Source organism: Delphinus delphis, chromosome 3 (assembly GCF_949987515.2).
Source record: "Delphinus delphis chromosome 3, mDelDel1.2, whole genome shotgun sequence".
Classification (NCBI taxonomy): domain Eukaryota; kingdom Metazoa; phylum Chordata; class Mammalia; order Artiodactyla; family Delphinidae; genus Delphinus; species Delphinus delphis.
The window spans coordinates 11,511,972-11,526,429 of record NC_082685.1 but is presented as its reverse complement, the minus strand read 5'-3'; the positions used below and the strand labels follow the sequence as shown (position 1 = coordinate 11,526,429).

Sequence of the window (14,458 nt, the reverse complement as noted above, 5' to 3'; positions counted from 1 at the left end):
CACGGGCCCAGCCACTCCGCGGCATGTGGGATCTTCCCAGACCGGGGCACGAACCCGTGTCCCCTACATCGGCAGGCGGACTCTCAACCACTGTGCCACCAGGGAAGCCCCTGTTTGTTTGTTTGTTTGTTTTTTAATTTATTTTTGGCTGCATTGGGTCTTCTTTGCTGCCCGCGGGCTTTCTCTAGTTGCAGCGCACGGGCTTCTCACTGCGGTGTCTTCTCCCATTGCAGAGCACGTGCTCTATGCGCTCGGTTTTCACTAGTTGTGGCAGGTAGTCTTCAGTAGTTGTGGCGCAGGGCCTTAGTTGCTCCGCGGCACCAGGGATCGAACCCGTGTCCCCTGCATTGGCAGGTGGATTCTTAACCACTGTGTCACCAGGGAAGCCCCTAAAACTTATTGTTTTTTGTTATATTGGTAAAAATAGTAACTAGGGGCTTCCCTAGTTGCACGCAGCGACAAAGACCCAATGCAGCCAAAAATAAATAAATAAATTTATAAAAAAATAGTAACTGGATTGCCTTAGGGATATCATAGCCGTTTACATTTCAAAATTTCTAGGCACACACTCTGAAACTAAAATAAATTTCCTTCTAGTGTAAAATGTATACCTGAGAGTATTGTTGAACACATCTCGCAAATTATGATTGGTGGGAGAAGAGTCCCTGTTCCCAGGCAAGGGCTGCAGGGTTCAAACTTCCCACCAGAGTCAAGTGCTTGGGAGGCCAGGGGATTCTCTAGCTAAAATACCACATGTGTGGAGAGGTAAAAGTGACGGCCTCAACGCTGTCAACAAAGATAAAAATGGAGCCAGACTCTTTATTACACATGGTGAGGTCATTTTTCAGTGTGTCTGTAAACAAGGGTCACAGTATCCTGAGTGGCCTCACAGTCTATGCCAAGTATTGCCCTGTGGAGGTCCGCAAACCCTCTTTTCCCAGTTGGCCTGACCAGGGCGCCCCTCTTGCTTTGGATAAGGACATCGGTTGTTCCGGAATCTTACTCGGGAATTCCCTGAGCACACCTGTGTCCCCACATTCTGAAAGATTTGAGGAAGCCGCCACTGTCCCGCTAGGGCCAGTGACAAGTGTGGTTTAAAGGCAAACGTCGCTGGGGCTTCCCTGGTGGCGCAGTGGTTGAGAGTCCGCCTGCCGATGCAGGGGACACGGGTTCGTGCCCCGGTCCGGGAAGATCCCACATGCCGCGGAGCGGCTGGGCCCGTGAGCCACGGCCGCTGAGCCTGCGCGTCCGGAGCCTGTGCTCCGCAACGGGAGAGGCCACAACAGTGAGAGGCCCGCGTACCGAAAAAAAAAAAAGTCTTTGGAAGGGACAAGCTCCTGCCCGCCTGTGGAAACTGGTTCTGCTCAATCATGTGACCTCCTGACCCGTTGTCACCCAGGAGAAAGGGGGGCGGGTGCTTGCGAACTGTCCAATCAGGGGCGCAGCAGGGGAAAGTGGGTGGGCCACGCTCTGCAAACTGCGTGGACGCTCGTGGCCACGATTTGCGTGGAATCTCGTCTGCGTTTACGTGTCTCAGGTGTGTCTGCTACAACGTAAATACGTGCTGCACGGGCCGCGGGAGTCTATGGGAAGACGCCGGAGGAGCCCAAAGCCGGGAAATGGTGAGTGTGCTGGGCCAGGTGTCCCAGGACAGGGAGGAGGGACAGTCTGTACTGGCCGTGGCGGGACGTGGGCCTCCCGACGCGGTAAACTCAGGAGTCTGCGGACCCAGAATCGCAGGGGGCGCCGTTCAGACCTCATTCCCTCCGGCTGTCGCAGTGGTGGGGCTGGGTCGGCAGCCGGGACCCCGGGCGTCCTGTCCCGTCATTGCAGGCGGTGACTTAAGCCTGGAGCCTCTCTGGGCAGCTCTTCGCCCACAGCCCCGCGACTCGTCTAGAATGTGTGGTGACCATGGGGAGGGTTATCAGGGGACAATCGTGATTCCGTCTCCGTGGTTCGTGCGTGGGAGGAGCTGTGGCCTGTGGGGTCCCAGTCCCGCCTTTCTCCCCAGGGGGCACCCGTTTTCTCCTGAGTTTTCCAAATGTTTGGAGAGCAGGGTCTCAAATCCAGGATCCAGACTAATTTCCAGATTAGCTCTTCTTAAAACTGGCAATAAATCCCTAAATTTCCACATCCCTCCCTCATTCCCACAGCCAACTTTCCGTCTTCAATTCAGAGCATCATTATCAACTCTTCGTTCTCCCTGGTGTATTTCAAACAGACCCAATATTTTAATTGTTTATCCTTTTTCTTTGTTTAAAAAATTATTTATTTTTGGCTGTGTTGGGTCTTCATTGCTGCACGCGGGCTTTCTCTAGTTGCGGCGAGCAGGGGCTACTCTTGGTTGCGGCACACGGGCTTCTCATTGCAGTGGCTTCTCTTGTTGCGGAGCATGGGCTCTAGGCGCATGGGCTTCAGTTGTGGCTCACGGGCTCAGTAGTTGTCGATCGCCGGCTCTAGAGCACAGGCTCAGTAGTTGTGGCGCACGGGCTTAGTTGCTCCGTGGCATGTGGGATCTTCCCGGACCAGGGCTCGAACCCGTGTCCGCTGCATTGGCAGGAGGATTCTTAACCGCTGCGCCACTATCCTTTTTCTAAAGAGTCATGGGTGGCTCTTTTTTAAGGATTTATATTTGCTGTGGATATTTTCCATGAGAGGAAATCTGAGAATAACCACCAGGAACTGAAACCAACCACCTGGAACTGAAACCGTATAACTCAGATTGGGGCTTGAACCCACGGTCTTTTAACTGAGATCTCACACCTGGTCTCAGGACTTAATGAAGCTCAGGTCCTTGATGTCTCATCGCAGAAAGAATTCAGTGAGAGACAAAGCGATAGGTAAGAAGTGGACACACTCCACAGACAGAGTGTGGGCCATCTCAGAAGGTGAGAGTGGCACCAGGATGTGGGGTTGGCCATTTTTATAGGGGTGGATAATTTCATAGGCTAATGAGTGGGAGGGGTATTCCAGCTATTTTGGAGAAGGGGTGGGGATTTCCAGGAATTGGGCCACTGCCCACTTTTTGACCTTTATGCTCGGCCTTGGAACTGTCGTGGCACCTGTGAGTGTGTTACAATGAGCGTATACTGAGGCTCAAGGTCTAGTGGAAGTCAACTTGTCCGCCATCTTGGACCTATTCTGTTCTAATCAGTTTATGTCATGTCCTCAGGCTATGTCATTCTTTTAAAGGTTGTGCCGTGTCCCCTTCCCTCCTGTTTCAGAACTACATTGTATGAAATCCTTGTGCCTCTCCTCGAGGATCTTTCTTGGGCACAGACGTCCTATGGGTAGTCCTTTAGGTAGAGTTTCTTCTTTGGAATCGTTCCTGGGTGTTCTCTCCTGTAATCACTTCCCCTCCCTGGGTTTGTCACCCTGGAAAGATTTATTCATGTATGTAAGCCTCAGTTATTCAAAAAATTAAAATTTATGTAAGCAGTGGAACTTGAACGATAGCATTTTCCAAAGAGGCAAGAAATAGGTGAGTTTCAGAAAAAAGAAAATACTCTTGTATTACATTGCATTAAAAATTCTTGTTTCTTTTTTCTTCCCTCCCTGAGCAGGCGTAGTAATATCCTGAGGTCTGTTCTTTTTGTTTTGGGTTTTTTTTGGGGGGGGCGGGGGGTTGTTCAAATGCAATTCCAGGGCTTAGGCTTGAGGTGTTCAAGTACAGTTTTTTAAAAATTTTTATTGAAATATAGTTGATTTACAATGTGTTAGTTTCAGATGTACAGTCAAGTGATTCAGTCACATATATACATATATACGTGTATATTTATATGTGAATATATGTATATATACTTTTTAGATGCTTTTCCATTACAGGTTATTGATATTGAGTATAGTTCCCTGTGCTATACAGTAGGTCCTTGTTAGTTATCTGTTTTATATATAGTAGTGTGTATATTTTAATCCCAAACTCCTAATTTACCCCCCCAATTATGTTTTTATAAAACAATTTCTTGCTGTGGAAATAATTAATTAATATCATTATTTTCTGAGAGTAATAGATACTTATGCGTTTTCTTGTTGAACTAGAAAAAAGCCTTACAATTTTCCCCTCCTTTCTACATAAGCACTAGGTTTGTGTGATTTTGCTAGATTCTTCAGCCACTGGGGTCATTTAAAATAGCATCTTGTGGTCCAAAGCAATGTGACTGGGAGCAGAGGCCTGAGGTCAGTGACTCAGGGTGAGGCCCCCTTGAGGCTGCAAAGGGAAGTACTTGAAGGCCCAGCTGGTTCTTCCTGGAGAGCCCAGCAGGTGTCCTACCTGCTCACACCCACCATGGAAGGAGCCTTTAAGCTGAGAGAAGCTACAGAGCCCTGGAAAGCTGGGGATAACAACTGCACATGGCAGAAAGGGTTTTGGGGGAGATGGGATGGTGATGCCCCTTTTGAGGTTGTAACTGTGGTTCCCGCAGGTCTGTTTCTAGGTATAGGCTGGAGTTGTTGGTTTTTTTTTTTTAATATAAATTTATTTATTTATTTTTTGGCTGAGTTGGGTCTTTGTTGCTGCGTGTGGTCTTTCTCTAGTTGCTGCAAGCAGGGGCTACTCTTCGTTGTGGTGCACGGGCTTCTCATTGCGGTGGCTTCTCTTGTTGTGGAGCACGGGCTCTAGGCATGTGGGCTTCAGTAGTTGTGGCTTGCGGGCTCTAGAGTGCAGGCTCAGTAGTTGTGGCGCATGGGCTTAGTTGCTCCACGGCATGTGGGATCTTCCCGGGTCCCCTGCATTGGCAGGTGGTTTCTTGACCACTGCGCCACCAGGGAAGCCCTAGGTTGGACTTTTACATCCACAGTATAGCTGCGCTCAGAGTGTAATTTGTTTACATTGAGAAAGTCTGTGACAGGAGTTCTGTGTCCTGGGTTAGGGGTCATGAATTTGGGAGTTCTTTTGGGTCAGAATCTTAAATTGAATTCTACTGAGAGTTTTCTCACTGTGGGAATGGAAGCCTGAAAAAGGGCGTGGTTCCATTATTCCCCAGGGAGAGGAGGGCGTGTGGCGCTCCCAGAGTCCATCCCTGTGGCTGCTCAGGTGCCCCCACCCTCCTTCACCAGGGACTGACCTGGTCCAGCGGTTCTATCTCAACCAGGAGAGGCTAGTGGGTGTTAAACTTTCAAACAGGCTCCTTCTGTCCTGTGAGACGCTGACTGCTTATCTGTGCTGATTCCAATATTTGTGTCTCTTTCCTCTGGATTCTTTCATCCATTGAATAGTGCAGCCCTTTGGCTGTAGTTTCCCTTAGCACTTTGTAATTAATTCCCTGTGTGGGAAATAACATTTTTAGTTTCTTGGGCTTAAAGAAAAATCTCAGTTGATTGAGAGATACGATGTCGGTAAGGCAAGAAAATTGTGGAACTAAATAGAATTTTTGTTCCTTTTAGGGAAGAGAACCTCAAGATGTGAGATGAATGTGTTTACGTTTTCAGGTATGTGTTTCATTTTACATCAGTATTTGTGCATGTCCTTAGAGAAAATTGAAATTTAAAAGGCAGGGAGCTCCCTGGCAGTCCAGTGGCTAGGACTCATGGCTTTCACTGCTGGTTCAATCCCTGGTCAAGGAAATAAGATCCTGCAAGCCGTGCAGCACAGCCAAGAAAAAAGAAAAGCTAAAGCAATTGATGTGAGGACAGCTAATCAAAGCTTACATACATCTTTGAAAATTCTACTGCATTTAAAGAACTAAACCCAAACCCCTGTTGCATTATAATGTTATATTGATTTCTGAAAATACCACCCTCCCCCAGGTGAGATATAGGGAAGGGACAAACTAGGATACACCTTGTCATTTTAGTTAGCAAGGGATTTGAAAATTATGGTTTATACTTTTGTAACCATTAGTGTTCAAAGGAATTAGATCTTAACAATAGTTTCCTATGTACAAAAGTTAAAATTAAAGAAAGACTATTAAATAGTAACACGGGGTGTATATACTTTGCTTATTTTCAAGAAACCTGTGAGATACAAAAGCCTAACTTAAGCAAAGTCACTGCCCACCTATCCTGGTCCCCTCCAGCATTGTTACTCCAGCCACTGCAAATACAAAGTTTTAATCATTTCTTGAGCTTCCTGTTAATGTTTCTTTATATAAAAACAAGCCATTGTGAATTCATATTTTTCATACCCAAGTTTGTCCTTATAATGAGTAGTCAGACTCCACATTTTTGAAACTTGATTAAAGTATAGTTGGTATACAATGTTGTGTTAATTTTTGCTGTACAGCAAAGTGATTCAGTTATACATATATACATTCTTTTTCATATTCTTTTCCGTTATGGTTTATCACAGGATATTGAATGTAGTTCCCTGTGTTACACAGTAGGACCTTGTTGTTTATCCATTGTATATATCACAGTTTGCATCTGCTCACATTCCCAGTCCTTCCCTCCCCCAGCCCCCCTCCCCCTTGGCAACCACAAGTCTGTTCTCTGTGTTTGTACAGACTCCACGTTTTTTGATGTTTACCGACAGCTTGCGCCTCCCTTCTCTCTTCCCCTTGTGTCCACGCCCGGAAAAGCCGATAACAAAGTCTGTAGTCCTCTGGCATTAGTTTCGCATTCCAGCCACACAAGCCCCTGTCTGTGTGCAGAACTCTTATCCTGGCCCAACCCCTGACAAAGATTCTTTGCTTGACCAGAGAATCGTTGGTTCTGACCCTAAACCTTCTCCTGGGCCTATCTGTGGAGTTCCTCGTGAAATCCAGTTTTACCAGAAACCCTGCTGCGTCAGTTAAACCGAATTCCCCAGCTGCCCATGTCTGATTGCCTTCTGTATCTGATTGGGTTCCTACCCTCCCGCCATTGCTCAGGTGATGTGCGATCACCCTGGCCTGACTTCAGTAAGAATCCTGTTAGGTCAGTTTATCCAGACCCACCAATCCCTGGTTTTTCTTTTAGTAATTTTCCATCCACTGACGCCCCCCCACCCTGCTCTGGCCATGAATTCCCACTTCCACGTGCTGTATTCAGAGTTGAGCCTAGTCTCATTTCCCCCTGGCTGTGAAATCCCATCGCAGTGGTCTCTGTACCTGTCCCAGGGGTTCTGGATAAAATCTGCTTTACCTCTTTGACAAGTGTCACTGAATACTTTTCCTTTAACATCCCCTAGCCGTGATAAAAACCCAGGCCAGGCTCCTTTCCTTGCTTGCTGAAGCCTTCTCAGAGCTGCTGGAGAGGCCAGCCCTGCCCTCCCCCCAAGAGCGCGATTACGTGGGTCATAGACCTTTTTTTTTGGCCCCACTGGGTGGCATGCGGGATCCTAGTTCCCTGACCAGGGATCGAACCTATGCCCCCTGCATTGGGAGAGCGGAGCCTTAACCACTGGGCCACCAGGGAAGTCCCGGTCATAGGCTTTTTGCTACCCTGAGTGTGTGTGTGTGTGTGTTTGCATGACACACCAGCATCAGTCTCAACATGGAAATCACATCTCTGCAGGTGGCAAGAACAGTTGGTGTGGTGAGCAGCCTGGCCAGACATGACCACCACCCGTGGGTCTGTCTTCTCTTGCTCTGACTCGCTCACCTGCTGTGTTGTCTTGTGGCAGCCGGGGCTGTGGGCTGCTAGGTGCCAGGGACCTCGTGCTGTGAGCGGAGCAGCAGTATGGGATTGGCACCCTCCTTGTATTAGTCCTGGGTTGATATCTTTGCCAGGATTTATCTGTGTGTTAGAGTGAAGCTGTGACAGAGGCAGGCTTGGCCCCGACATACCCCAGTGAGGGTGAGAGAGAGAGAGAGACTATGCCCTGTGCAAGAGGTGGCTCCACTGAGTGTTGCTCTTGAAAGAACAGTCATTTAAAAAGACAGAAAAAGAGAAGAGAGGGGGAAAGACAGCCAATAGATGGCAGGCTGAATCCGCCCTCCTAATACCAGGGGGCGCACCAGGACCCCTAAGTACCTCTGCTGCTGCCCCTGTCTCTACTGCAACAAAGCTCCTGACCGTCAGAGTTACAGGGGGCAACACCCATGGCATCCTTGTGGCACAGCCAAGGGATTAGTTCAAACTGACCTAAACCTGCGGTCCTTAAACCCTATAAAGCAACCTGTTGTCCTGGAGGAGACCCCTATTCCTCATGGCATTAATGTGAGGCCCTCTGGAGGGAAAAATTTTATAAATACCAGGGTAGAGAGGTCACCCTCTCCCCCGAAGTATATACAGTGACTGAAAAACTAAAACAGGGAAGGACAGGAGAGAGGAAATAAGTGAAAAAATACTGAAACAAAGGTCCACAATTTAACCCAACTGGAAATCTAAAATACAGTAAAAGAATTTACACAACAGAAAAGATAAAGGGGCACTGTTTGGTTTCTGGGGCCTCTACAACATAGTTTCTGAATTCATTTTGTCATCTGCTATATTGCATTGATTCACAAACCTTCATGCAAATAATACTGGGTCTCGGGCTTCCCTGGTGGCGCAGTGGTTGAGAGTCTGCCTGCCGATGCAGGGGACACGGGTTCGTGCCCCGGTCCGGGAAGATCCCACATGCCGCGGAGCGGCTGGGCCCGTGAGCCGTGGCCGCTGAGCCTGCGCGTCCGGAGCCTGTGCTCCACAACGGGAGAGGCCACAACAGTGAGAGGCCCACGTATCGCAAAAAGTAATAATAGTAATACTGGGTCTCACGGTACAGTTATATTAGGATCCCACTAAACTTAAGCAAGGTAAGATAATTTCTAAGATTATCTAAGATGATCTAAGATTCCCAATAATCTTAGAGGAGTTACTGGATATAAAATAGGGGACAGTGCTCGCTTCGGCAGCACATATACTAAAATTGGAATGATACAGAGACTAACATGGCCCCTGTGCAGGGATGACACGCAAATTCGTGAAGCTTTCCATATTTAAAAAAAAAATTATCAAAGCTATAAGACCTACTGATAGACAGTAGACTTTACTATGTTAATAAAAACTACATGTGCTATATCGCACATTTTAAAAATATTTTGATAACTGTATTTCTACATAATTTGTTTCCTTTATAATTCTATGTATTTTTTGCAGTAAAAACATTATTCCAAAAATATAACTATAAAAAAAATAAAATAAAATAGGAGACAAATAAGCATGTCTCACCTTAACCATCAGCCAACTTGCCTAAAGACCCCATGGTCATAGGATTCATTTGTCCTAAAGTATCCTATAGTGAACAGGAAAGCTCTGAACTAATGATTCACAAATTAAAATTAAATAATTTTTTTAAATAAATTTATTTATTTATTTATTTTTGACTGCTTTGGGTCTTCGTTGCTGCACGTGGGCTTTCTCTAGTTGCAGCAAGTGGGGACTACTCTTCATTGTGGTGTGTGGGCTTCTCATTGCAGTGGCTTCTCATTGTGGAGCACGGGCTCTAGGCACACGGGCTTTGGTAGTTGTGGCACACGGACTCAGTAGTTGTGGCATGCTGGCTCAGTACTTGTGGCTCGCGGGCTCTAGAACGCAGGCTCAGTACTTGTGTGCATGGGCTTAGTTGCTCCACGGCATGTGGGATCTTCTTGGACCAGGGCTTGAACCCGTGTCCCCTGCATTGGCAGGCAGATTCTTAACCACTGCGCCACCAGGGAAGTCCTTAAATAATGTTTTTGCCAATTCCAAATTGGCTTGACAAAATGGGACCCCACAGATTTATCCCCCAGGTAGATAATATGTGCCAAAGTAAATTAAACAGGGCTTTGAAGGATTGAAAACCATTACAAAAAATTATTTCGTGAAGAGGTGATTACTTGCAGTGCTTCTCCTTTACACAGCTGAATTTGGCCTGTTCTAAAACATGAAAAGAAGGAATGGCACTTGGTACAACCACTGTGGAAAACATTATGGAGGTTCCTTAAAAAACTAAAAGTAGAACTAACATATGATCCAGCAACCCCATTCCTGGGCATATATCTGGAGAAAATCATAATTCAAAAATATACGTGCATCCCAGTGTTCGTTGCAGCACTATTTACAGTAGCCAAGCCATGGAAGCAATCTAAATGTCTATCAACAGAGGAATGGATAAAGAAGATGTGGTACATATACACAATGGAATATTGCTTAGCCATAAAAAAAGAATGAAATAATGCCATTTGCAGCAACATGCATGGACCTAGAGATTGTCATACTAAGTGAAGTAAGTCAGACAGAGAAAGACAAATGTCATAATTTTAAAAAATGATACAAATGGAATCTAATTTTTTAAAAAAAATGATACAAATGAACTTATTTACCAAACAGAAACAGACTTACAGATATTGAAAGCAAATTTATGTTTACCAAAGGGGAAACGTTGGGGGGAGGGATAAATCCGGAGCTTGGGATTTACATACACTTCTATATGTAAGACAGATAACCAACAAGGACCTACTGTATAGCACAGGGAACTCTACTCAATATTGTGTGATAACCTATATGAGAAAAGAATCTGAAAAAGAATGAATATATCATATGTATAATTGAATCACCTTGCTATACACCTGAAACTAACACAACGTTGTAAATCAACTATACTCCAGTAAACTTAAAAAAAAAAAAGGAATGAATGACACCTCACAGTGGATTACCTTGAGTTTGTGGTCTCACCACACAAACCCCTGTACCCAGTCCCCAACATTGTGGAAATTACTGACTCTGTCCAATCAGCAGCTGGTAAATATCGTGCTCCCACAGATTTGGTTAAGTCTGTTGTGTTCAGTGCCTGTTTCAACAGCCTCTCAGCTTCAGTTGGCCTTCACCTCTTAAGGGATGTGATGCACTTTTAACTGGTTAACCTTAGGGAACTTGAACACCATTGTCACTGCACACAGTCTCTGCAGGCAGGATGTGAGCTGTATCGACCTTGCTCTGGGAGCACAGGTATGACATTACATTAGTGACATTCTCCTCTGAGGAAGTTCATTTGGGGACATACAGATACTGAAAAAAGGAGCTCCTGGCAAGTGGATGGGTCATTAGCCCATCCATAAATAAGGCCCTGACACTGGTTAAATTCTTAAGAATTACATGGTAAACAAGGGGCTGTTCCCTCCTTGACACCATGAAGAAATAGCTGTTGTCCCTCTTAGCACTCACAGCATCTCCTAGGTTGTTTTGGTGTTTGGAAGGCAACATATTCTTTCCTTACAAACTTTACTTCTATGCAAGAAACTCCCCTCCTTGGCCCACACTTTATGACATTAGAGCTGTAATTACCACCAGGTACTGAGCTCTCCTGAAAACAGAGGATCTCCTCCACCCTGAAAACAGCCCCCCATAAGCTCAGCACAGGCTACTGAGACCTCCTTGAGACATGATGGAGCCCTCTGGCACAGCCTGCCTGCAGGAGGGGGCACCCACCCCCTCAGTCCCTTTCTAGATGCCACAGTTCTGGAAGAGGTCTCTTCACCATTCACTATGTTACCTATAGGTTTGTCATGTATGGTTTTTATTATGTTGAGGTATATTCGTTCTATACCTAAGTTGCTTAGAGTTTTTATCACGAAAGGATGTTAAATTTTGTCAAATGCTTTTTCTGCGTCTGTTGAGGTGATCATATAATTTTTTCCCTTTATTTAGTTAATTTAGTGTAACACATTTATTGATTTGCGTATGTGGAACCATCCTTGCATCCCAGGGATAAATCCAACTTGATCATGTTGTATAAGCCTTCTAATGTGCTGTGAATTTGGTTTCTTTTATTTTGTAGAGGATTTTTACATCTATGTTCATCAGGGGTATTGGCTTGTTATTTTCTATTCTTGTAGTGTCCTTGTCTGGCTTTGGTATCGGTGATGCTGGCCTCATAAAATGACTTTGGAAGTGTTCCCTTCTCTCCAAGTTGTTGCAAGAGTTTGAGAAGAATTGATATTAATTCTTCTTTAAATCTTTGGTATAATTCAGCAGTGAAGCCATCTGGTCCTGGACTTTTCTTTGTTGGGAGGCTTTTGATTACTGATTCAACCACCTTACTCCTTATTTAGCGGTTCAGATTTTCTGTTTTCGTCATCCAGTCACAGTAGGTTGTATGTTTATAAGAATTTATCTAATATCTCTACATCAGGGATCCCCACCCCCCGGGCCACGAACTGATATGGGTCCGTGGCCTGTTAGGGACCGGGCCGCACAGCAGGAGGTGAGCGGCAGGCAAGCGAGCGAAGCTCCATCTGTATTCACAGCTGCTCCCCATCGCTCACATTACTGCCTGAGCTCTGCCTCCTGTCAGCATTATGGTGAGTTGTATAATTAGTTCATTATGTATTACAATGTAATAATAATAGAAATAAAGTGCACAATAAATGTAATGCGCTTGAATCATCCTGAAACCATCCCCCCCCTGCCCCCAGTCCGTGGAAAAATTGTCTTCCATGAAACCGGTCCCTGGTGCCAAAAAGGGTGGGAACCGCTGCTCTAGGTTATCCAATTTATTAGCATATAACTCTTCATAGTAATTTTTTATGATCCCTTATATTCCTGTTGTACCCCATATAATTTATCCCGTTTCATTTCTGATTTTATTAATTTGAATCTTTTCTTGTTTTTCTTAGTCTAGCTAATGGTTTGTCTTTTCAAACAACCAATTCTTAGTTACTTTGACTAGCTTTATACTTTCATGTGTTTTCACGTTACTAATTAGCATCCTTTCATTTCAGTTTGAGGAAATCCCTATAGTATTTCTTGTAAAGCAGGTGTAGTGGTGGTGAACTCCCTCAGCTTTTGTTTGTTTGCGAAGTCTTTGTTTCCTGCATTTCTGAAGGACGGCTTTGGTGAGTAAAGCTTTCTCGGTTGGCAGTTTCTTTCTTTCAGCTCTTTGCATATGTCATGCCACTCTCTTATGGCCTCACGGTTTCTGCTGAGAAATTTGTTGATAGTCTATTGGGGTTCCCTTTATGTGATGTATCACTTTCCTCCTGTTACTTTCAAAATTCTCTTTCTTTGATTTTTAATAATTCGATTATAATGCATCTTTATGAAGTCTTCTTTGGGTTTAACCTGTTTAGGGATATTTGAGCTTTAGGTACCTGGATGTCCATATCTTTCCCATTATTTGGGAAGTTTCCAGTCATCATTTCTTTAAATAGGCTTTCTACCCTTCTCTTTATAGACATTCCATAATGTGTATATTATTTCTTTTGCTGGTGTCCCCTAATTCCCATAAGCTTTCTTCATTCCTTTTCATCCTTTTTTTCTTCCTCTTTTCTCCTCTAACTGAATAATTTCAAATGAACAGTCTTCAAGTTCACAGATTCTTTTATCTGATTGATCAAGTCAGTTCTCGAAGCTGTATTTCATTTTTCAATTCATTTATTGTATTCTTCAGCACCAGAATTTCTGTTTGGTTCTTTGTGATTTCTATCTATCGGTCAAACATCTCCTTTTGTTCATGTATTGTTTATTTTGTTGAGTTGACTGTATGTATTCTTATGAAGCTCCCTGAGCTTCCTTTGAACAATTATCTTAAATTCTTCATTAGGCAATTTCTAGACCTCCATTTCTGTGGAATAGGTTACCAGAAAATTATTGAGTTTCCTTGTTGTCATTTTTCTGTGTGTGTGTGTGTGTGTGTGTGTTCATTCCTTGAGGTTTTGCATTGCTGTGTTCGCATGTGAAGGAGCAGTCAATTCCTCCACTGACTGGTTTTGGGAAAGAAACACTTTTCACCAGTCAGCCCAGCTGGGAATTCTGTGATTCTGTCAGACTTTATCTATGAACGCACCACCTCACACCTCTTGTTCCCTCTTTAGCAGGAATTCTTAAGATTGTATGCCTTCGTTTGTTTTTTTGTTTTTCTTGTCTGCACCCCTCGGCATACAGGATCTTAGTTCCCCAGCCAGGGATTGAACCTGTGCCCCCTGCAGTGGAAGCGTGGAGTCCTAACCACTGGACCACCAGGGAATTCCCTGTATGCCTTCTTTTGATCCCTCACAACCAGGCGGGGTAGTGAGAGCCTCCCATTTGTTTTCCTGAGATGTAGTCCCCTGAAATGCTTGTCTTCTTCCAGTCCCACTGAGTTGAGCCAGCTGAATGCATGTGCTTACGAGACAGGGGAGGGGCTTTCCCTCGCTGTCTGGAGTACATACATGGAGCTGGCTATGGATGGGGTGGGAGGGTGGGGGTAGTCAGGTGCGCAGAGCATTGGGTGTGCCCATGCACCGAGACAGGAGTGTCTGCAGACATCACATCCCAAGTGGCTGAAATGCAAGCCTCCTGATGGAGTCTGTGAGGGACTAGATCTGCAGCCATTTGTTGTGTTCTGAGCCTTGATTTCTGTGGGTCCTTGCAACTCTTCCCTGCTCCCAGCCCTCCAGCTGTCCTGACTCCCTTTAGTATTCTCCTTAGTATTCTTGGTGAGATGAGAAATCACTGAGCCTCTTGGGCAGCATCTCACACCACTCGGGAAACCAAGTGCTCAGTCACTACACTCTCACTTTCCCATGGGAGGAATCCTGGGCCAAAGAGAACTCTTAGCATCAAGCTATGCCACCTTTGGGGAGGAGTGAGACTGTTCTTT

General features: G+C 45.2%; 1 protein-coding gene and 1 non-coding gene across 2 annotated transcripts in view; both read left to right on the top strand.

Moving 5' to 3' along the window:
- The first annotated feature begins 1,404 nt into the window (after nt 1–1,404).
- LOC132422863 (zinc finger protein 791-like) overlaps nt 1,405–14,458 on the top strand; it is a 51,321-nt gene continuing 38,267 nt past the window's right edge. The window contains exons 1-2 of the mRNA XM_060007951.1: nt 1,405–1,622; nt 5,383–5,427. Coding sequence (XP_059863934.1) covers nt 5,410–5,427 — 18 coding nt within the window. The 5' untranslated portion in view covers nt 1,405–1,622; nt 5,383–5,409. The remainder of the gene's footprint in view (nt 1,623–5,382; nt 5,428–14,458) is intronic.
- On the top strand, nt 8,738–8,841 carry LOC132423729 (U6 spliceosomal RNA). The gene has a single exon (XR_009519051.1). It is a non-coding gene; the product is annotated as a U6 spliceosomal RNA (small nuclear RNA).